At 35.2% G+C, this 23370-nt stretch overlaps 1 protein-coding gene across 3 annotated transcripts in view; it reads left to right on the plus strand.

Annotated features, from left to right (window-relative positions):
- The window catches only part of LOC136032066 (glutathione S-transferase 1-1-like), a 78816-nt gene that overhangs the window by 16827 nt on the left and 38619 nt on the right, over positions 1 to 23370 (plus strand). For all 3 annotated transcript variants that reach the window (XM_065712186.1, XM_065712185.1, XM_065712187.1), the window contains exon 3: positions 8605 to 8663. In XM_065712186.1, the coding sequence (XP_065568258.1) occupies positions 8605 to 8663 (59 nt within the window). The remainder of the gene's footprint in view (positions 1 to 8604; positions 8664 to 23370) is intronic.

Below are 23370 nucleotides of genomic sequence, written 5' to 3' on the forward strand. Positions count from 1 at the left end.
CCCTATGTCCCACCTGTGAATATAGATATATTTATTATATATATATATATATATATATATATATATATATATATATATATATATATATATATATATATATATATATATATATGTATATATATATATATATATATATATATATATATATATATATATATATATATATATATATATATATATATATATATATATATATATATATATATATATATATATATATATATATATATATATATATATATATATATGTTTTTAACTACGTAAAACTTGCGAATATACAACATTCTTTGCTGTCCCATTGTCTGTGCATATAAATAGAATGTCAGGTTTAACTACTCTTGAACATGCGACATATAATGGTCCATGGGAAAACAATCCGTATTCAGATCTATACCTCATGATTCTAATGATTGCCCTTGAGTTTTGTTGATGGTGATTGCTAATCGACGATTCCCTGTGTCGCCATCGTCATTTATATATCCCCCTGAGCCCCCCGGAGTCCCTGTTGTAGTTGTGTCCCTGTGTCCCGGTCGTCATGTCCCGGTGTCCCGGTCGTCATTTGTGTCCCGGTCTGTATATACATTCGTTTTTGAATTGGTCTTTTTTTAGGTTTTAGTTTTTTACCTTTAATTTGTGTCCCGGTGCTTTGTTGATGGTGATTGCTAATCGAACATTCCTTGTGTCCCGGTCGTCATTTATATTCCCTATGTGCCTGTGTCCCGGTCGTCATTTGTGTCCCGATGTCCCGGTCTGTAATTTCGTCAGTCGAAAACATGACGTCAGTCGACACAGAAACATGACGTCACCTAACAGATCCACAGACAGACAACTTATTTTTATATATATAGATATATATATATAAATATATATATATATATATTTTCTTTTTAGTTTTTTTGTAGTTTTTACCTTTTTTAGTTTTTTTCTTCTTTTGTATTAATGCTAAAGCCAAGGTTCAAACCTAGAGCCTATCGGACCTAGAACCTGAAACATAACGCTTTACCAACTCAGCTACTTCGGCTTGAATACATTCGTTTTGAGCAGCTTCCTCGGGTGTTGCCATTGTAGGTTCTTCAGTCATTTTACAATTAGAAATTTCTCTTTCAACGGTCTTCTTACAATTAAAAATTTGTCTTTGAACGATATTCTTAAATACCTGTGTCCTGGTCGTCATTTATATTCCCTGTGTCCCGGTCGTCATTTGTGTCCCAATATCCCAGTCTGTAATTTCTCTTTGAGTGTCCCGGTCGTTATTTATATTCCCTCTGTCCCGGTCGTCATTTGTGTCCCGGTCGTCATTTATGTCCCGGTCTGTAATTTCTCTTTGAGTGTTTTTTCTTTTTAGTATTTTTTAGTTTTTTACATTTTTTCTTTTTTCAGTTTTCTTTTTCTTCTTTATTTTTCAGCTTCACTATGAAATACATATCGCCGAACCTTTGTTTTTTTAACTAAAATCTGGTAGGCATTGATGACCTTATCCACGTCAAAATCCCAAACCCAATCATCATCGCTATCATTTTCAGTTTTGATATGTTTTGACTCTCGCTGTCCAGGTGGATCTTCATCTAACTGCGCGGTTTTGCGTTCTTTAGCCTCAAGCCTGTTTCCTTGCTGTTCTTTTGATTCCTCGGCATGCTTTCTTTTCTGACTTTCTCTATCAGCAGCAAGTTTTTTGGCATAGACTCTTTGAGCATCTTCATCGGCTTTTGCCATATTCCCTGTGTCCCGGTCGTCATTTGTGTCCCGGTGTCCCAGTTTGTAATTTCTCTTTGAGTTTCCCGGTCGTCATTTATATTCCCTGTGTCCCGGTGTCCCGGTCGTCATTTGTGTCCCGGTGTCCCGGTCTGTAATTTCTATTCGAACAATCCCTGTGTCCCGGTCGTCATTTATATATCCCGCCTGTGCCCCCGGCGTCCCCGTTGTAGTTGTGTCCCGGTCGTCATTTATATTCCCTGTGTCCCGGTCGTGATTTGTGTCCGGGTGTCCCAGTCTGTAATTTCTCTTTGAGGTTCCCGGTCGTCACTTATATTCCCTCTGTCTCGGTCGTCATTTGTGTCCCGGTCTGTAATTTCTCTTTGAGTGTTTTTTCTTTTTAGTTTTTTACCTTTTTTCAGTTTTCTTTTTCGTCTTTATTTTTCAGCGTCACTATGAAGTACATATCGACAAACCTTTGTTTTTTTAACTTAAATCTGGTAGGCATTGATGACCTTATCCAAGTCAAAATCCCAAACCCAATCATCATCGCTATCATTTTCAGTTTTGATATGTTTTGACTCTCGCTGTCCAGGTGGATTTTCATCTAACTGCGCGGTTTTGCGTTCTTTAGCTGCAAGCCTGTTTTCTTGCTGTTCTTGTGATTCCTCGGAACGCTTTCTTTTCTTACTTTCTCTATCAGCAGCAAGTTTTTTGGCATAAACTCTTTGAGCAGCTTCCTCAGCTGTTGCAATTGTAGGTTCTTCAGTCATTTTACAATTAAACATTTTTCCGTGAACAAATGTCTTAAATACCGTTAATGACGTCACCGTCATAGCAAAAATGACGACAACTAACTTCATGACGTCAGTCGACACAGAAACATGCCGTCACCTGATCCACAGACAGACAGACAGACAACTTATTTTTATATATATAGATAGATATATATATATATATATATATATATATATATATATATATATATATTTATATATATATATATATATATACTAGCTGTTGGGGAGGCGCTTCGCGCCACCCCAACACCTAGTTGGTGGGGCGCTTCGCGCCCCCCCAAGGCCCCCCACGCGCGTAAGTCGTTACGCGCCATTGTAGTTGTGTCCCTGTGTCCCACCTGTGAATATAGATAGATTTATATATGTGTTTCAAACTACGTAAAAATTGCGAATATACAACATTCTTTGCTTTCCCATTGTCTGTGCATATACAAAGCCGTATGTACTAATAATGACGTCATATGCAAACGCTCTTTTTACAAACAAACAAACATGCATACACACAACTCGTTTTTATATAGATAGATAGATAGATAGATACAATACAAATTAACTACGTAAAAGTTGTGAATATACAACAGTCTTCGCTGTCCCATTGTCTGTGCGTATAAATAGATTGTCAGGTTTACCGACCCTCAAAGATGCAACATACAATTGTACATTGGTAAAGCAATCTGTATTAAGATCTATACCGCATTTTTCTAGTGATTGCCCTTGAGCTTTGTTGATGGTGGTTGCAAATGCTAATCGAATTGGGAATTGTAATCTTTTAAATTGAAAAAGCAGATCCGTTGGAATCATGGGAATGCGAGGAATAAGAACAGCCTCACCCTCATAAGGCCCTGTCAAGATTGTGGCCTCTATTAGGTTTTTCATTGTTTTTTTACGGCAAGTCGCGTGCCATTGCAAAGCTTTGGTGGGTTGATATTTCTTAAAAGTATTATTGGTACGCCTATTTTTAGTTGTAGCACGTGTGGTGGAAACCCTGAAGGATCTATGGAATTTAAAAATTCAGATGGATAATTAACCGCTTCATTTGGTTCCAAAATACAAATTAACTGCGTAAAACTTGCGAATATACAACATTCTTCGCTGTCCAATTGTCGCTGCATATAAATAGATTGTCAGGTTTACCGACCCTCGAACATGCAACGTACAATTGTCCATGGGAAAAACAATCAGTATTAAGATCTATACCACATTTTTCTAATGATTGACCTTGAGCTTTGTTAATGGTGATTGCAAATGCTAATCGAATTGGGAATTGCAATCTTTTAAATTGAAAAGGCAGATCCGTTGGAATCATGGGAATGCGAGGAATAAGAACAGCCTCACCCTCAAAAGGCCCTGTCAAGATTGTGGCCTCTATTAGGTTTTCCATTGTTTTTTTTACGGCAAGTCGAGTGCCATTGCAAAGCTTTGGTGGGTTTATATTTCTTAAAAGTATTATTGGTACGCCTATTTTTAGTTGTAGCACGTGTGGTGGAAACCCTGAAAGATCTATGGAATTTAAAAATTCAGATGGATAATTAACCGCTTCATTTGGTTCCAAAACTGTGTCGACTGACTTGTAAAGGACTTCCTGGTCTCGAATCTTGGTCAAAACAATATTGTTGATTTCGTGGACGTCTATATTTTTGGGTGCGAGAATCGCTCTTTCACTTAGCCATTTATTATTTTTATAATTTTTTAGAATATTCGGAAATACTTTTTCAATCAATTCATTTTTGGACGTCACTAAATTACAGAAATCAGCAGGTAGTTGTATACGTCCTGAAATTGAGTCTACTGGGAGCTTTCCGTTTCCCATTGCCAGCAATTGATCTGCTTCCGCGTTGCCAGCAAGTCTGCTTCCGCGTTGCTCTGGTAGTTCCCCGGCACGCTTTCTGTTCTTTCTTTCTCTATCAGCCTCAAGCCTGTTTCCTTGCTGTTCTTTTGATTCCTCGGCACGCTTTCTGTTCTTTCTTTCTCTATCAGCCTCAAGCCTGTTTCCTTGCTGTTCTTTTGATTTCTCGGCACGCCTTCTTTTTTCACTTTCTCTTTTAGCAGCAAGTCTGCTTTCGCGTTGCTCTGGTAGTTCCTCGGCACGCTTTCTTTTCTGACTTTCTCTATCAGCAGCAAGTTTTTTGGCATAGACTCTTTGAGCATCTTCATCGGCTTTTGCCATGGTAAGTTCATCAGTCATTGTAAACTTAAACATTAATAGATTTCTACGTGAACATATGTCTTAAATATCTTGAATGACGTCACCGTCAAAGCAAAAATGACGACAACTAATTTCATGACGTCAGTCAACACAGAAACATGACGTCACCTGATCCACAGACAGACACACAGACAGACAACTTATTTTTATATATATCTATATCTATATATATATAAAAATAAGTGTCGTATGTATAATAAATAAAATTTTAAATAATTTTAAATATTTTTTTATAATAATAAAATTTTATGTATAATAAAAAATTATACATATATATATATATATATATATATATATATATATATATATATATATATATATATATATATATATATATATATATATATATATATATATATATATATATATATATATATATATATATATATATATATATATATATATATATATATATATATATATATATATATATATATATATATATATATATATATATATAGTTAGTATTACAGTTACTATTGTGAGTATTACCTAAAGTAATATGTGAGTAATTGTAGTTAATATTTTTTGGTTAGTCTATTTTAGTTTTATATATATTTGTTAGTTAAATATTTTTAGATTTAGTTTCTAGTTTTTTTCTTTGTTTTTTTTTCCTCTACGCTGAAGACGCCTTGTTGTGTACGGGGGAGATATTCTTTTGATTGTGTGTCCTCTTCGTTTTCATTTACTGGTCATAGACCCGTTTGTCATCTTATATTTATTTCTTTGTTTTTTTAAAGACAAAATTCACATGTAGTGATGATTATGGGTGTTTTAACGCCACCGCGGTTTTCTGCCACCGTATGTATTCCGCCACCCAGGAAATCTTCCATCATCAAGAGTATTAGTTGGGTCAGGATAGACAGATTAGGTTGGGTTAGTCTATATCTATATTTGTGTCTATGTCTATGTCTGTTCTTATGTCTATGTCTATGTGTTTGTCTATATCTACGTCTATGCTGACCTACCTGAACTAAAAGATGGCGGAAAACATTTGGTGGCGAAAAACCGTGGTGGCGTTAAAACATTGCTACGGTTGTGATGATATAAGTTTCATTAAAATTAAATATATCTATCTCCGGAACAAAGCGAGGAAGTTGAATAGTTTTTCTATGATTTCCGGGAAATTAGGTGTCGGCTTTTAGTTTTCTGTCGTTTTTTTTCGGATTTCTTATCCAAGCTCTACAAGGTATGGCATTGGCAAAATCGCCCAGTCAATTCTGAATAGCTTGGCCACATAAACTAAAAAAGTTTATTGGACGAGATAGGGTGGCTTTTTAAGGTAACACATCGCTTTCAAATCTTTTATTAGACTTTTTTCACGCAAAGAAGCTATCTTAATTTTTACTGCAATTCGTGAAAATACGATGCCAGAAAAAGTTTCTGTGCTTGTATGTGTGCTTGAAGAGAGTAAACCACTATGTCTCTGAAGAACATGACCGCTGGACCGTTCCATATCCAAATATTTAATTACATTTCCGAAGTAGCGCTTTGAAGTTTTAAATTAGAAGCGCTGTAAAAGGTTTTAGTTACACAAATATTTAAATATAGAGAGCCAAGGTGATTGTAGGTCAAGGTCAGTACGGTGACTTTTGAAATTTATTGCGTCAAAAATCTAAAAAAGTGTGACTTAAAACCTGCTCAGTCTAGGCACCTATAATAGGTTGGTGCCATCCATCCTTTTTCTCTCCGCATGATTTTGATTTTCGTGATAAGTCTTAGGAGGATTTTTGTTATGCTTATAATTCGTTAATTTGTGCCGTTGTTTTTTTTTTTCGAATTTATACCCCTGTTATGAATCTCATCCCCTACATGGATTTCTGTGATGCGTGCCTAGTTTTGTTTCACTAGCTTACTTAGAAAGGACAAATTCTGTGATATTCAAGAAAGAGGATTTTTCTGGCAAAATACTTGCAACAATAGTTACTTTCTTGAGAAATACCTGTGCTACCCTCTAACAGACCCCCTCCCCCGCCACGTCATCGTACTTCAAAAATTTCTGCGTATGTGCCTTGTCTAGTTTCACTACTTCGCTAAGACACGTTCTAAAGTATAAATTTGGTGTATGTAAGGTATAAAATTTGCCCATTGTTTACGCATGGTATTTGTTATTTGGAAGTATACAAATGTTTTTGAGGAGGGGGGGATTTCTACCGGTGGAACTTTCCACAGAGACAATTTTCCATGGGAAGGGAAGTTTCCGGGGGAAAATTTCCATGGGAAACTTACACTGAGCGAATTTGTCAGAATTCCGATACGAAATTCTTTTTTTTTTGTCCTACTTTCTCTTTGCCGGCTCAATTTTACATGTGGATATGTTCATGGGGAACTGTCTGGGGAAATTTTTCAGAAAGGTTCGGATTTTCCGGAAGATTTGTCAGGGTGAAGAGCGGAAGTTAATTTCCGAGGGGGATTTCAAGGAAAAAAATTTCCACGGAGGGAGGAATTTCTGGCATGATTTGAAAACCATCAGAAATTGAACCCTTTTCCCAAATGAAGGTATGCTAAGAAGAATTTTTCAGGGTGAATCGTTCGCATGAAATTTTCCGGGGGAGTTTTCACCAAGGATGGCATTGTCCGGAGTAAGAGTATTTTATATAGCAGGAGGAACGTTGTATGGAGGAATCTTTCGTGGGGAGGGAATTTTTCGTAGAGGGTGAGTTTTTTTTTTACTGAAAGTAAGGACTACTTCTACTACTAACAACTCACCGCAGCACCAAACCACCTGGGGCCAACACAGCGACGTACATTCTCCTCCACCCGAAACTATTTAAAGCCTCCCTCCTTACACCCTCCCTGGAAGCACCCCCCCTGAAAGTAAGAAGCACCATTAAAACTAAAAACGGACAAAACTTGAAAAGAATTGAAAAGGCGCGACCCCCCTCATATACAGCAGAATTCTGTTGCTTTAAGTTTTAATGTTGCTCCTTGCTTTCAGTTGAAAAACTTTTTTATGGAATAAATAGCAAAAGACCCTTCAAAACTTATTTGAAGCTGAAGAATTTATTTTTGTTTTGGGCTAAAATTTGGACCCTTAAGTTCGATTTTGAGTTTTTTTCCGGTTTTGTATTTTGCGGAGTCTTAGTATGTTATTTTCCAGATTGTCTTTACGTTTTAGTAATTAGTTTTTAGCATTAAAACTAAAAACGAACAAAACTTGAAAAGAATTGAAAATGGGCGACCCCCCTCACATACAGCAGAATTCTGTTGCTTTAAGTTTTAATGTTGCTCCTTGCTTTCAGTTGAAAAACTTTTTTATGGAATAAATAGCAAAAGACCCTTCAAAACTTATTTGAAGCTGAAGAATTTATTTTTGTTTTGGGCTAAAATTTGGACCTTTAAGTTCGATTTTGGGGCTTTTTCCGGTTTTGGATTTTTGTCTTAGTATGTTATTTTCCAGATTTTCTGTACATTTTAGTAAAAAAAAAAAAAAAATTAAAAATAAATACATTACAGTTTTTTTGCACCTTATTAGCCTATAACGTGCATTTGCGATGTCCTCGACAAAAATGCGGAATATTCTTCTTTTGTATTTAGAACCAAACACTTTTCTAACAGGTTAATTTTTTTGTGCTGATTTAACCTATTGATTTTGATAAAGATTGTTTCACTAATAAAAGATTTTTTGTTGTTGTACAAATCAATTATGCTACTGTAATAAATTTTTGACTGAAATTTTGAACTCGTAATTATTTTCTAAAAGTTATAAACTATTATATTATAGAGGGAGAGAGAGAGAGGGAGAGAGAAAGAGAGAGAGAGAGAGAGAGAGAGAGAGAGAGAGAGGAAGAGAAAGAGAGAGAAAAAGAGATGAATGAATAAGAAGTAGAGAAACAGAAAAAAAACTGTCCGTGAATTATTAGATTATTTCCTTTATATAAAATTAATAATTCTTTTTTTTTGTAGATGAACCCTCAGCACACAGTGCCAACAATAAATGATGCTGGCTTCATTCTTTGGGAAAGGTACGTAGTTTTTTTGCACCTTTTCATGTTTGAATGATTAGTGCAAGAGACTCATCTGTTACTATATCCATTAGACGCTTTGAAAATAACCTCTTAATGATTCTTAGTCTATAATTAAAGTTTGAAGCGCCAACAAGTAAAGTTGCTAAAGGCAAAATGTTACGCTTTGGAAGATGATACATCCGTATGTAGGCTATATTAAACTTGAAGATGAGACATTTGAAAATTTGCACACGAAACAAAACATCCAGGGCCTTAAGGATAATTTTGTTTGAGGGCGCTGATTATTAGGTTCAATTAAGAGTTCATCCCCCTACAAAATAAATTGATTAAAGCTATTCAATATATGTGCACATTAACCCATTTAGCTAGCGAGGTTCGACCATTTTATAAAGAACTCCCTTTATTTTATCCCTGCTTTATAATGTGTAAAGTATAGGCGATTGTTTACTTGTTTAATAAATAAAATTAAGTGAAATAGTTTTTTGATTACAACAGGGACGGATATAGAGCGAAATTCTGGAGGGAGGGAGGCAATGCGACAGGGGTGCCAATGAGCAAAATCTTCAGGGGGGCAATGTGACAAAGGTGCCAATAATTGACCAAATTGGCGAATTTATTCTAAAAAAAGTGAAAAAAGGGAAAGAGGGCCCCAGAAAAATTCTCTGGGGACCAGGGCCCCCAGCCCCCTGGAGCCACCAGTGGATAATAATACGGTGTAGGTATGCTCACCCTGACTTATGGCTAGGTGTGGTTGCCATTGTGGTTTCAATGTCGTCGTGGCCTTTTAATCTTAGAAATACAGCTATTACTACTGCTACTAGTTCACTGTAACACCAAGCTGTCAAAGGCCAGCACAGCTACGCACGCTCCACCTCCATCTCAATGTAAACGTTTACTACTCCTTTTTGGTGATGTCTGGGTACGCATTAATACCCATCCAATATTTGTATGCGTGTCTGGTAAGCGTGTAGCCAAATCTTTCAGAGCTAAGGCTTCGTGTGGGAGGAGATAGAAGAAGAGTTTTTTTACTATAAGCTATTCATTTATTCAACAAAGTCTATATACATGGTTTGAAAACAAACACAGAGAAGGACTTTCCCAGAAGTACTGCACGAGAGGAACTACTTTAAATACTTCAGATATCCGTATATAAAGGATTTCCAAGGTCCTTTGAAACATGTTCTACTATATTAAATTGTCCGAGCTCTACTTTCTGGTATTATTAGCCTAGTTTTTCTGATTTTAATTTCCAACAGACAAAGCATCATAAATTCTATAAGCCCGTGTTTTACTTAGGGTTCTAGAATCCAATATATATTGCAAGATAATATTGACCCACATTGTATCGAAATTAGGTGGCATATTTCATGTTCCAATACTGACACTGAAAATTTACAGAGTTTCTACTTATTTTTTCAAAATTATTTTTAACGGAAATAATTTTCCAAGCCCAGAAATATTTTTCTATTTAAGGCCTTTTATATCGACGCAAAATCAGTTTAGAGCATAAACTTAAAGGAAAAAAATATCCACACAAAATGTCATATTCACATCGGTCACTTCACAGGTATCGCAGGATTGATCCAAATTGTAGATTTCTTCAGTCAACTTGTAATAGTTGTTTTATAGTTCCAAATAGAAGTTTATGTTCACTCTTCACTTTCATGAAAATTTTACTAGAATAATCAAATTCAAATGTCAAAATGAAATGTCGCTTGCAATCTTGTTCACAGGGAATTCGCTGTCCCTACACCTAAGTAACAAATACACTGTTCGTATTAAAACAAATTAACAAACATCGAAGAGAAAGAAAATTCATTACATTAAAAGCTACCTGTGAACAGATCCATTCTTATAAAAAAAAAAAAAAATGTGTATTTTACAAATATTTCGATGAGCAAAGTCAAGGCATTTGTCTTACTGCATTTCCCAATTAGATTGGACACAACCAGATTATTATTGTACCAGACCAGACATTATTACAACCAGATTGTTATTATTAGATTGGAAAACAAAAATTTGCAATTATCACAAATAATGGTTCAATATTTGACAAGGTATTATAGCAATGCTAAAACATTAAAAAAGAAAGCCAAAAGTTTGAAGCTTGGTAGATATCGCTGTCAGAAAATATCGTTACCAAATTTCTTTTCTTATAAGCATAAGCAATGTCTTTTTAAGACATGAAAACAAGTTGATTTTTTTTTTCCTTTCAGTTCAGAATGGCTAAAGTTATTATGTAAACAGCAAAAATATTTACGGGGCCTGAGCAATAATTTTAATGTTTTAATTCAAATTATAAAAATCCCTGGAAAATTTTAAATTATTTTTTTTGTTAGCTAAAATACAAGGATTTTATCTATCTAAGGATTTTGTTAGATTAAATATACAAGGGAATGTATTTTTCTCGAAAACTGCTCCATGAATTTTCGAATAAATTGGGCTTCCTGATATATTCTGGGCTAAAAAAAAAAAAAAAAACAATTTAGATATGTCAGAAGTTTGAGAAAACTCGTTAAGAGCCTTAATTTTGGGGGGAAAAGTATTTATGCGGGTGACGTCATTTTTACATGCATCGGTATGCAATGACGTTGTCACACTTGTCACGCCTATGTGGAAAAACTGAAGATTTCCATGTGTGGAGAAGTTTATATTAAATTCTTAAAGAGCAAAAAACTGCTGACTGCAAAATATTTGCCTATATTTTGACAAGGGATTACAACAATTCAAAAACCTTGAAAAAGAAAACTAAAAGTTCGGTGAGTTTTATCATTCCCCCCCCCCATAATAGTGAATTTATCGTTTTTATATCTATGACGCGCACAACAGTACAAATGGAAAGTATTTAAGACATAAAAAAGTCAATTTTTTTTAATGTTCTGTCCAGAATCGCTAAAGGTATTATGTAAACTAAAAAAAATATTAAAAACATTTATGGTGTCTGAGAAATAATTTTAATGTTTTAATTCAATCAAGACTTTAAGATATTGAGGTGGTCCTAATATTTATTTGGTAATAATCACTATTTTTTTAGAAAAAATTTTATATAAAGCAGGGATTTGGACTGCCCCATTTATAAGCAATTTATCCACACACGCTACTGGATTTAATATTGTACCATTCTGTAAAAAATCACAAAATGTTTTAATAGCCACAAATTATCATTCCGCTGATTCCGTCGAATAGTATTTATTATTCTTGAATTAGCTTCCTCTCGAAATTGTTTCTCAATAGACAGTTTTGAAGCAAAGGCGCGTTTAAATTTTTGATACATATGGCATGTTGTGTCTTTTTACCAGGTTGCAACCATGGTCAAGCTACTCCTTTGACTTTGGTTTTACTTAACAATCATCGCTTCGGACTACAGAAAATAGAAAAATGAGAAAGGAATTACTTAAAACGTTATTTTATGACTATTATTCCTATCTTTTCTCCAAAACCATTCATCTCTGTTTTCTTGAAACATCATTAAATGACTTGGCATGGCTTTTGTCTTTTGTCGACATTCACATTGCCTGTCGAAAGTTAATTACTTACCATTTTAAGGAAAAGAAAATAAAGCCCTCCTGTTTTAAATTATTTAATGGAGTGTAAAAGTAAAACTCATTTTTCATTGGTAGCTTGTTTGAAAAACTAAATGATCCATCGTAAATCGTTAAATCTGTCATGAGCTGTCACAGATTTGACAACTGCTAGAAACTGCTGTTATATTTCAAATCAACGCTCCATATCTGGCTGAAAGTAGGTAGTGAATCATAACTGATCATGAATGTTATATGCTCTGGCCTTGATTCATTGGATGTTCTTAAGAGCATTGTTTTGCTGACATTTTAAATCGTTTTTTTTCTTGTTTTTTGTTTTGTTAGCCAAATAGAAACTTAAATTTATCACTTCGGATAAATTATGCATAACAAGCAATAATTACTCGCCAGCAGACAGGGCTGTAGCTAGGATTTTTGTTCTGAGGGAAAGGTCTAACAAAATGAATTTGTTGAGTAGGCTAAGGTTTTTTTCATGAATTTTTTAAACAAAGTTATGGCTTGGAAATGTATTAGCGGTTTGTGGGGTGGTCATACCTATAAACCCCCACCCTCAACCGAAACTTCGTCCCTCCTTTTATACGAACCTGTCAGTAGGGATAAGCTGTATGTTAGGCAAGTTATTTGATGCCAATGGTACCATAGAACTGTTATTGGCTATGCGTTTTATTAGGAATTATTGAGAATAACCGTTCATTATAAGCATTATTGCTTACCCATCCATCATGCTCTAATTATGTCTCGGAAGTATTTCCAACTCCAGGGGATAGTATGAAAGATGTAGTGAAAATATGGAAAAAGGGCCTTATTTTCTGAGTTTAAGAATCCCTATACGTGTATTTAACATGTGTTAAAATTTATCACTCATATTTATCACTTCATTCTTCATACCACAATATCGCTTTAGTATAGAAATTAAATATAAAAAAAACACGTTTTTTTAACTGAAAGTAAGGAGCGACATTAAAACTTAAAACGAACAGAAATTACTTTGTATATGAAAGGGGCTGCTTCCTCATCAACGCCCCGCTCTTTACGCTAAAGTTTGACTCTTTCTCTCAACTCTACTTTTTAAAACAGCAAAAAACTTTTTCTCAGTTTGACTCTTTCTCTCAACTTTACTTTTTAAAACAGTAAAAAACTTTATCGTAAAGAGCGGGACGTTGATGAGGAAGCAGTCCCTTTCATATACGAAGTAATTTCTGTTCGTTTTAAGTTTTAATGTCGCTCCTTACTTTCAGTTAAAAAAATTTGGGCTTTTTTTTATTTAATTTCTGAACGTTTTTGAATCAATGCATGGTTTGATTTTGGCTCTACGCAGAGGAATAATTAAAACGAAATTTGCATTTTTTTTTTTTTTTTTTTTTGGCTAAATGGCTTTCTCATAGTTTTGATCGAATGATTTTGAGAAAAAAGGAGTGGGGGAGGAAGTCTAGTTGCCCTCCGATTTTTTGGTTACTTAAAAACGCAACTAGAACTCTTAATTTTTTACCAATGTTTTATTAGTAAAAGATATACGTAACTTATAAATTAGCTTACGTAACAAACTTTTGTATTCTCATGTTTTTGTTACATATATGAGGGGGTTGACCCCCTCTTCAGTACCTCGCTCTTTACACTAAAGCTTAAATTGTGTCCCAATTCAAAAAGAATGACCCCTGAATCACAAAAGCCGTAGAATAAATAGTTGAAATTACTAAAAATACTTTAGCGTAAGAGCGAAGTATTAAGAGGAGGTGAGCCCCTCATAGGCGTAACAATTTTTGTTCGTTTTAACTTTTAGTGCTGCTCCTTACTTCCAGTTGAAAAAACTTTTTCATATTTATTTTTTCATTGTTTTTTTTTAATAATGCTAGAAAATCCTTCGCTCCCTTCATGGAAATTTTCTTCCCCCATGACAAATTCCTCAATAGAAAGTTCCCCTAACATATCCCCCTCTTCTCAACCCCTCCCCCGACCAAAAAATCCCCCTGAAAACGTCTGTACACTTTCCAATAACCATTAATATATGTAAGCACTGGTCAAAGTTTTTTAACTTGTAGCCCCGCCCACGGGGACTGTGGGGGAGTAAGTGGTCCCCAAAGACATAGTTATAAGGTTTTTCGACAACGGTGAATAAAATGGCTATCTCAGAATTTTGATCTGTTGACTTTGGGAAAATAATTAGCGTGGGAGGGGGCCTAGGTGCCCTCCAATTTTTTTGGTCACTTAAAAAGGGCACTAGAAATTTTCATTTCCGTTAGAATGAGCCCTCTCGCAACATTCTAGGACCACTGGGTCGATATGATTACCTCTGGGGAAAAAAACAAACAAACAACAAACAAATAAACACACATCCGTGATCTGCCTTCTGGCAAAAAATACAAAATTCCACATTTTTGTAGATAGGAGCTTGAAACTTCTACAATAGGGTTCTCTGATACGCTGAATCTGATGGTGTGGTTTCTATGACGTTTAGGGGGTGATTCCCCCTATTTTCTAAAATAACACAAATTTTCTCAGGCTCGTAACTTTTGACGGGTAAGACTAAAATTGATGAAACTTATATATTTAAAACCAGCACTAAAATGCGATTCTTTTGATGCAGCTATTGGTATCAAAATTCCGTTTTTTATGGTTTTGTTAGGCCGGGTCGCTCCTTACTACAGTTCGTTACCACGAACTGTTTGATATTTTAGTAGGTTTTGCATCCCAATTGACTGTCAAAATTCATGTTTTTTTATATATACAATTTTAACCCAAGGTCTGATCTCTGGATCGTCAGTGGAAGTCAAATCAAACTCGTTAAGCGAAGGGAATGCGTTTTTGGGTTAATAACACATGTAATTGGGGGCTAAAACCTCTTGCTCGATAAAAATTTGCACCTGTCCGTTATAGAGAGCACGATTCTATATGCAGTCCCTGTATGGCTTACAGCATTAAACAAAAAATATATTCTCCAAATGCTAAACTCAGTTCAAAGGCTTTTTCTAATTTTAATTAAAAAAAAAAAACAAGTTTTTTAACTGAAAGTAAGGAGCGACATTAAAACTTAAAACGAACAGAATTTACTTCGTACATTAAAGGGGCTGCTCCCTCCTCAACGCCCCGCTTTTACGCTAAAGTTTTACTCTTTCTCTCAACTCTACTTTTTAAAACAGTAAAACACTCTAGCCTAAAGAGCGGGGCGTTGAGGAGGGAGCAACCCTTTCATGTACGAAGTAATTTCTGTTCGTTCTATTTTTAATGTTGCTCCTTACTTTCAGTTAAAAAACTTGTTTTTTTTATTTAATTTCTGAACGTTTTTGAATTAATGCATGTTTTGATTTTGGCTCTCCGCAGATGAATAACTAAAACGAAATTTGCATTTTTTTTTTTTTTTTGGCTAAATGGCTTTCTCATAGTTTTGATAGAATGATTTTGAGAAAAAGGAGCGGGGGAGGAGGCCTAGTTGCCCTTCAATGTTTTGGCTACTTAAAAAGGTAACTAAAACTTTTATTTTTTTACGAACGTTTTTATTAGTAAAAGATGTACGTAATTTACGAGTTAGCCTACGTAACGAGCTTCTGTATTCGTATGTTTCTATTACGTATATGAGGGGGTTCAACCCCTCGTCAGTACCTCGCTCTTTACACTAAAGTTTAAATTTTGTCCCAATTCCTTAAGAATGACCCCTGAATCACAAAGCCCGTAGAATAAATAGTTGAAGTTACTCAAAATACTTTAGTGTAAAGAGGTATTAGGAGGAAGTGAACCCCTCATATGCGTAATAATCTCTTTTCGTTTTAAGTTTTAATGCTGCTCCTTACTTTCAGTTGAAAAAACTTCTTCGTCTTTATTTTTTCATTGTTTTTTTTTAAATAATGCTAGAAAATCCTGCGCTCCGTACATAGAAATTTTCTTCCCCCGTGACAAATACCTCCATGGAAAGTTCCCCCAACATATCCCCCTCTTCTCATCCCCTCCCCTCCCAACAAAAAATCCCCCATAAAACGTCTGTACACTTCCCAATAAACATTACTATATGTAAGCACTGGTCAAAGTTTGTAACTTGTAGCCCCTCCCACGGGGACTCTGGGGAAGTAAGTCGTCCCCAAAGACATAGTTAAAAGGTCTTTGACTATACTGAATAAATTGGCTATCTCAGAATTTTGATCCGGTGACATTGAGAAAATATTTAGCGTGGGAGGGGGCCTGGGTGCCCTCCAATTTTTTTAGTCAGTTAAAAAGGGCACAAGAAGTTTTCATTTCCATTAGAATGAGCCCTCTCGGAACATTCTAGGACCAGTGGTTGGATACGATCACCCCTGGGGAAAAGAAAAAATATAAAATAAAATAAACACGCATCCGTGATCTGACTTCTGGCAAAAGATACAAAATTCCACATTTTTCTAGATAGGAGCTCGAAACTTGTACAATAGGGTTCTCTCACATGCTAAATCTGATGGTGTGATTTTCGTTAAGATTAAAAAATTTTCCGCACCGCTCATAACTGATGTACTGACAGCGTTAGCAGGAGTTTTGCCCTAGGTGTATATAAGGTTTTTATGGTAGGGTTTTCAAAACAAGTCAAAGATCAGATAAGCCCAGGCTCGAATTCCCACTCAAAAAACTTATTAACGATATTTTATTCCAAAACTTAAAGAAGCTGAACACTGATCCTCCCTGCATGGCCCGAACTCCCCCCCCCAACAAAAAAAAACTTATTAACGATGTTTTATTCCAAAAATTATTGGAATTCACCCCTAGCCCTTTAAGGCCCGTGCCCCTTCCCAAAAAAACTTATTAGCGAAATTTTGTTTCTAAGCTTATGGGAGCTGACCCCTGGCCCTCCATGGCTCGATTTCCCTCCCTTTGAAAAATTTTTGCAATAATAAATCATGGGAGCTTAACCCTTGCCTTCCCTACATTATCCATCCCCCTAAATAAATTTATTAACGATATTTTATTCCAAAGAGCATGGGGCCTGATCTCTGGTCCTCCTTCCATGCCCCCCTACCCCCAAAAAACTTATCAGCTATATTTTATTCCAAAAATCATGAAAGCTAGTCCCTGACCCTTCCTCCATGGCCAGACCCACTTCCCCCAAAATATTAATGATATTTTATCCCTAATTCATATGATCTGACTCCTGACCCTCACTGCATGGCCCTACCCCCTCCCCAAAACAATTTATTTACGATATTTTACTCCAAAAAGTATGCGAGCTGATCCCTTGCCCTCCCTCCAAGGTCTGACCCTCTCCCTTCCATAAAGAACTTATTAACGATGTTTTATTCCAAGCATCATGGGAATCCAGCTTAATTTTATTAGCCCTTTCCAAAACTGTTCATGATGTCTATAGTTTTCACTAAGATTTTGGCTACTGCCCGTTTCCCTTACGGTAAAAGCATAAGGCCTACTGCGTATTTAGCATAGTCTTCTTAACATTAATTCTCAAACCTATTCTAGCACCCTAAAATCACGAAACATCTTAAAGTTCATTCATTTTGCATATTCTTTCATCTAGGATGATTAAATCTTCAGCATAATCTAAGTCCCAAGACATTTTTTCCTCCCATTTGATCCCCTGTTCTCCCATTGAACTTCCTCTGCTGCCATCAAAATGTTCCGTATAAAGGGGGATAGAACACAATTCTGCTTTACTCCTGATTTAATACGGAACCAGCTGCTACCCTCATTTCCTACCTTAACCACAGCAGTGTCATTGTCGCACATAGTCCTAATCAATTTAATGTATTTGCCTGGTATACCATGCAAGGATAAGACCTTCGCTAATGCTCTTCTTTCAACAGAATCGACCGCTTGCTCAACGCCCCACTCTTTACGCTAAAGTATAACTCTTTGTTACAGTTCTACTTTTTAAAATAATAAAAACTTTAGCGTAAAGAGCTGGGTGTTGAGGAGGGGACAGCACGTTTCTTATACGGAATAATTTCTGTTCTTTTTAAGTCTTAATGTTGCTCCTTACTTTCAGTTAAAAAAAAACTTGTTTTTTTTTATCTTTAACTGGTACAAGTCCGGATTGGCTACTCCCTCTCAATTTATTAACATGCGAGTACAATATTTTAATAATATGCCGTCTAGCTGTATCTTCCAGATCCTCGGCAATTTTATCCTTGGCCTCTACTTCACACCTCCTCCGTTCATATTTTAATGTTCTCTCCACTTTTTTTTACATTCCTCTTGTTTTCATATGATCTATCACCCAGATAATTCTTGTACAAGCCCCTTCTTCTCTCTATTAAACATAAGGCTTTTTCTTTAATTACTTTAAAAAAACTTTCCAAAACAGAAGTTTTTCAAAGAAAAATAATGGCCATATTAAACTTAAGATCAGCATATACAAATGCGAAAAATTAAGCAAAGAGAAAACGGGTTTTAATTTCGACAAAGTAGTGAAGAAAAAACAAAATATAAAAACAACACTATATTTTAACCAAATGACGAAGAAATATTACCCAAGGATAGGATCATCTGCATAGGCAATTTTAAAGGTATACAAAAGAAAGGCCGCGTACGGTACATGCGGATAACCCCATCTATAGGGGAAGACGAACTTGATTTAAACCTCTCTCTCTTTCTGTTTTTTTTCGCGCTCTCTCTTTCTTTCTTTTTCTCGCTCTCTCTTTCTTTTTGTTTCTCGCTCTCTCTTCTTAATTAGCAAATTGGAAATACTCCAAAAAGAACTTCCAATTATGTGCGAAACAGATGAAACTATCTTCCCAAAATACACCCGCGACATTAAAGAAAAGCCTCAAGTGACAGTTTGAATGTCATATTAAGTTAACTTTTAGTGACTCGAAAATCTCTTTGTATAAATTTTGGCAGTTGTTCGTATTTTTCAGACACAACTGTTTGCGTAACTTAAATAGCCGTAAAAAATTTCGTTTGGTGTCGCGACTTACATCACACGCGGTTAAGTAAAATTAACTCTCTGATGTTATGAAAATAGTCTTTCACAACTTGATTTTTGAAAAAAGAACTCATGAAGCTCAATTTTCAGGGCAGCACCTTTTTTTATAATTCTATAAATATAAAGGAATAGCCTAGTTTATTTGAACATTTTTGCGCATATATGCTGCATAGACTGCGAAGCAACAATTTTTGTTTGTTGTAAGCTTTCAAAACAACTATAGCCTACATCAAAACAACTTCGTTTGGAAAAAAATTAATTTGTGTTCATGTTTAGGTATCCACAATTAATCTTACAAAAAGATTTTAGGCGAAGAAAGTAAAGAAATTAACGAGAGTTTGTGCTAAAATAAGGCACTATACATAAGTTTAGTCTGAAGCAGTGGCGTCAATTCGAAGGGTTGGCTGCATCCTACTCCTCCCCTCAGATTCTGAAAAATACCTTTTCGGAGGTATTTTCATTGAAAAATGTCTTTTTTTAGTATTTTCATTGGAAAAAATTGACGACGCTACTGTTTCAAAAAAGCCTATCAAACTTCGCACAAAAAATGGGTAACTTTGAACCGTAAAGAGTCCTATAAGAATATTACCATCGGTATCTACGAGGAGTTGCAGAAAAAAATTAATTATTAACGAGATATTGTCCTATTTGAACTACACAAAGATTTAAAACGCTAAAGGACGTGAAAAGAAGTTTAGATGGATTGTTAATAAACTTCACAGAAATTATTTTTACTGTTATTGCAATACTTCTGCCACAAAGCGGTAAGGAATTTCGGACTTCCCAGATGAAAGTGTGCTTTTTTTTTGGCTTCAACATTTTAGGAGAACTGGTCATCAAAGTCATGTTATTACACATATGCAAGGTTAAAACAAGAAAATTCTACTAATTCAGAAGGGGCGGTACCCTCCCCCTGCCCTCAGATGAAAAGCTTATGATAGCGCGGGAGAAGGAAACCCTAACTGGGAAAATTTCGCTTTCTTGCGCATTTTGACTTCCTAGTGCTGGGAAAAAGTTAAAATGGTCAGAGCTTCACACTACTTTTTGAAATTCCCGAAAGTATGTTTTCATAATTTACTTTTACGTTTTGGCCAAACACAAAAAGCATTACAATTATTTCTGAATAAGGTGTGAATTTGATTGAAAATACTTTTCAAATGAACAGTTTCTTTTAAACCGTCTTTTCATTTTATCTTATAAGGATGATTGGGAGGAGGAGAAGTTAGATGGGGATTTTAAGTTTCTGGTGAAGAATTTTTGGCCATAGAAATTTTATTGGTGAACCGTTTATGCTTCCAAACTCATCCAGTCTGGATCTGGAAATGGTGCGACACTTTTCTATGTTTGGTGCCATATGCTACGTTACGGCTGCGTAGTAAGGACTATTTTTTTCTAGGGAAATGGGTGTAGCCATAAAGACCATGAGCAGATAGGCTTTTTTACGGTGTTTTTGGGCCCTCCTAATTCTGGAGAAAAAAAGAGTTTAAAAAAATCAGTGTTTCAAGCTCTTTTTCAAAATTTTGAAATTTATTCTTTCTCTTAATATAAATAAAAGCAAGATTTGGTATTGCAAACTCAAATTTGAATCTTTTTCATTATATGTTTTCTTAAACGTATTTTCTAATTGTAAAATACGAACGGGGTTTTGGGGAAATTTTGTAAGAGGGGAAGTTATAAACCTACAATTAGGAGTTTTTGACCGTGGAGATTATAATGGTATTCTTTTTATGCTTACCAGCTTCCCAACTCTAGAAAAGGCACCAAAAAGTTGCATTCTTGACGTCATTCGCAATCCATTATAGAATCGTCAAGATAAATTAGCAAAAAGCACATATATGTGATCAAGGGCTATGAAATAAACCGTTAAAAATCTCTCTACAATGCTACAGTGGCCTGCTAGTCAGTCAACGATTGTTTAATAAATTGCTAATACAGTATTCACGTCAACTTTGTTTTTAGGTCCGATTTTCAAAATTTAGGCCTCAAAACCCTTACTGAAAGGGCGTTAGATCATATTGATTATAATTGTACCCTTTTAACGCTTCACTGCCTTTTGACTCTTGAAATGGCACCTAAAGTGCTAATTTTGGTAGTGTATGGCATTTTATGATGACGTCACCAAGAGAATTTGTAAAAAAAAAACCCAAAAAAACACGTAAGTATGACCAATAACTGTGAATCGGGACACTAAACATCTATCTACTACGTTGTAGTAGCCTGATAGTAATCTGACTATTAATAAAACTTACTAAGAGGTCTTGGAGGAGAATATTCAAGAATAGTGATTTTAAACTCGAAAAAATGACACCAGTAAGGTCTATTTTGGTGTCATATGGCACTTATAGATTGAAAAAAAAAAGAAAGAAAAAAGGAAAAAATTGTTGTCAACAGTGCACAAAATTGATCTTCCTTGCTGTTCAAGGTGGGGAACAGTATTTCTCGTCTACTGGGTCTTCGACCATGGCAATTCCAATTGTGCACTTTTCAGTTTCGATCTGTCACAGTTTTAGAAGGGTTTGAAGCTCTTTTTCAAAGCTCCCAAAAATGTTGTTTTCTCACTGAACTTTTCCCGTTAAGATTACGGGATGACAGTTACTATTCCTGAATCAGTCCTAGAAACCATTTTCTTCTCATCAGACAACTTTTTTTTAATGCACGTTTTTAAGCCTTTCCATTTAAAGTGGCCTGGGTCTGGGTTATCACACTGTGAAAATCGCTGCTTATCACTCTTTTGGGCAGTACATCTTCGCTTTAGCTTCATTACCAGAACTACCGCATCTTTTCCGAAAACATGCTTTGTTCCTTTGTTGAAGCATTTTTTTTTATCCACTCCTGTTTCTGACGGGGAATTTTGAATACTGCATTTCGAATACAATCATTTTATTTTGATGGTTGTTTTACTTAATAGAACTATAAAATAAATTGAAAACTAACTTACAATACTATTAAACATACCCCAATAAATCTTAAACACGAATAGAAAAAATTCAGTTTGTTTTGCACTGGAATTGTAATATTTGCTTTTTTGTTTCGACAATTATTTTTCATAGCAGCTTAAAAGGATCGGCATAAATTGTTTAACAGTACTTTCAGAAACTTTATGTGATAGTATTGTTCTTTTTTAAAGCCAATAATGGATGCTGTCTGGATTTCAGACTGTTTTAGTCTGCTACAAAGAACTTCGAAGCTGTTTCGTTTTCATTCACGCATTTCGTAGTTAAAGATGTAAGCTATTAGTTACTTTCAGTCTGTTCTATGTAACAGCGATGCAGTTCCTAAGCTTTCTAATCAATTGATGGAGTAGAAAATGTAAACCATTTGAATGCCCTTGATGAAAATTTTAGCGAAGGGAAGGAACTGTTGGAGATTTTAACAGTTCAGGGCGCAAGATTAGTTTTAAAAATTAATTTTAAGAAGATCGACTCGGCTAGGCCCGGAATAAATGAGGGTGGAGGGATGGGTAGAAGAGGGGGGGGTAAAAAGCAATGCTTTGAAAAGAACGGGGTCAAGGAGGAGCTTACACAGTTGGGTTGACCTCAGTTGGCTTGGTGCTGCATTAATTGGCCAGTAGTATTAGGGGTTAGTAACAGGCAAAAATTAGCAATTTAATCTTTTCTGCGTTGTCACTATTTGAAAAAATATGAAAATTTTTCTGTGATAGCAAATTTGACTTTGAGTTTAACTAATTTCTTGAATAAATAAACGTTTGGATTAATAACGATTGCCATTTTTATATTTATTAGTGCGCTGCCGTGGGGAAAAATATTCGAATTTATCATCTGCAGGGTGCGATTACACAATCCTTAAAACCATTTAGATTTGGAAAGCCACGTGGCTCAGCAAATAGATTCAAGTCAAAGAAAAAGACTAACAATATGGAAACGCTTAATACACACTTAATATCTACAGTTGTAGATAATAAGGCCAACACTTCGATAATGTCCAGCTTTAAACCATTTGCGATGTATATACTTCTAAAACTTATAGTATTAGAATTCCGTAGGATCTATATGAAAAAACGTGCGGATCACCTCTGTATTTATACCTGCATTCTTTTATACTAATTTTAATCGTACCATGAGAAATGGCGAGATTTCAGTACCCGCAAGCTTTGTAGAGGAACACTAAAAGCATCCCTTTCTTGCTAATTTTAACGCGTTGGTCCCGAAGAGTTTTGGGAACCCCAGTGAAAAACCGATGTATAATTTTCAAGGTAATCACTTTGATTTTAACAAATAAAAAAAAATCCAAAAAGAAGTACTTTTTGGAG

The sequence above is a fragment of the Artemia franciscana genome, chromosome 10 (genome assembly GCF_032884065.1).
Source record: "Artemia franciscana chromosome 10, ASM3288406v1, whole genome shotgun sequence".
Lineage (NCBI taxonomy): Eukaryota > Metazoa > Arthropoda > Branchiopoda > Anostraca > Artemiidae > Artemia > Artemia franciscana.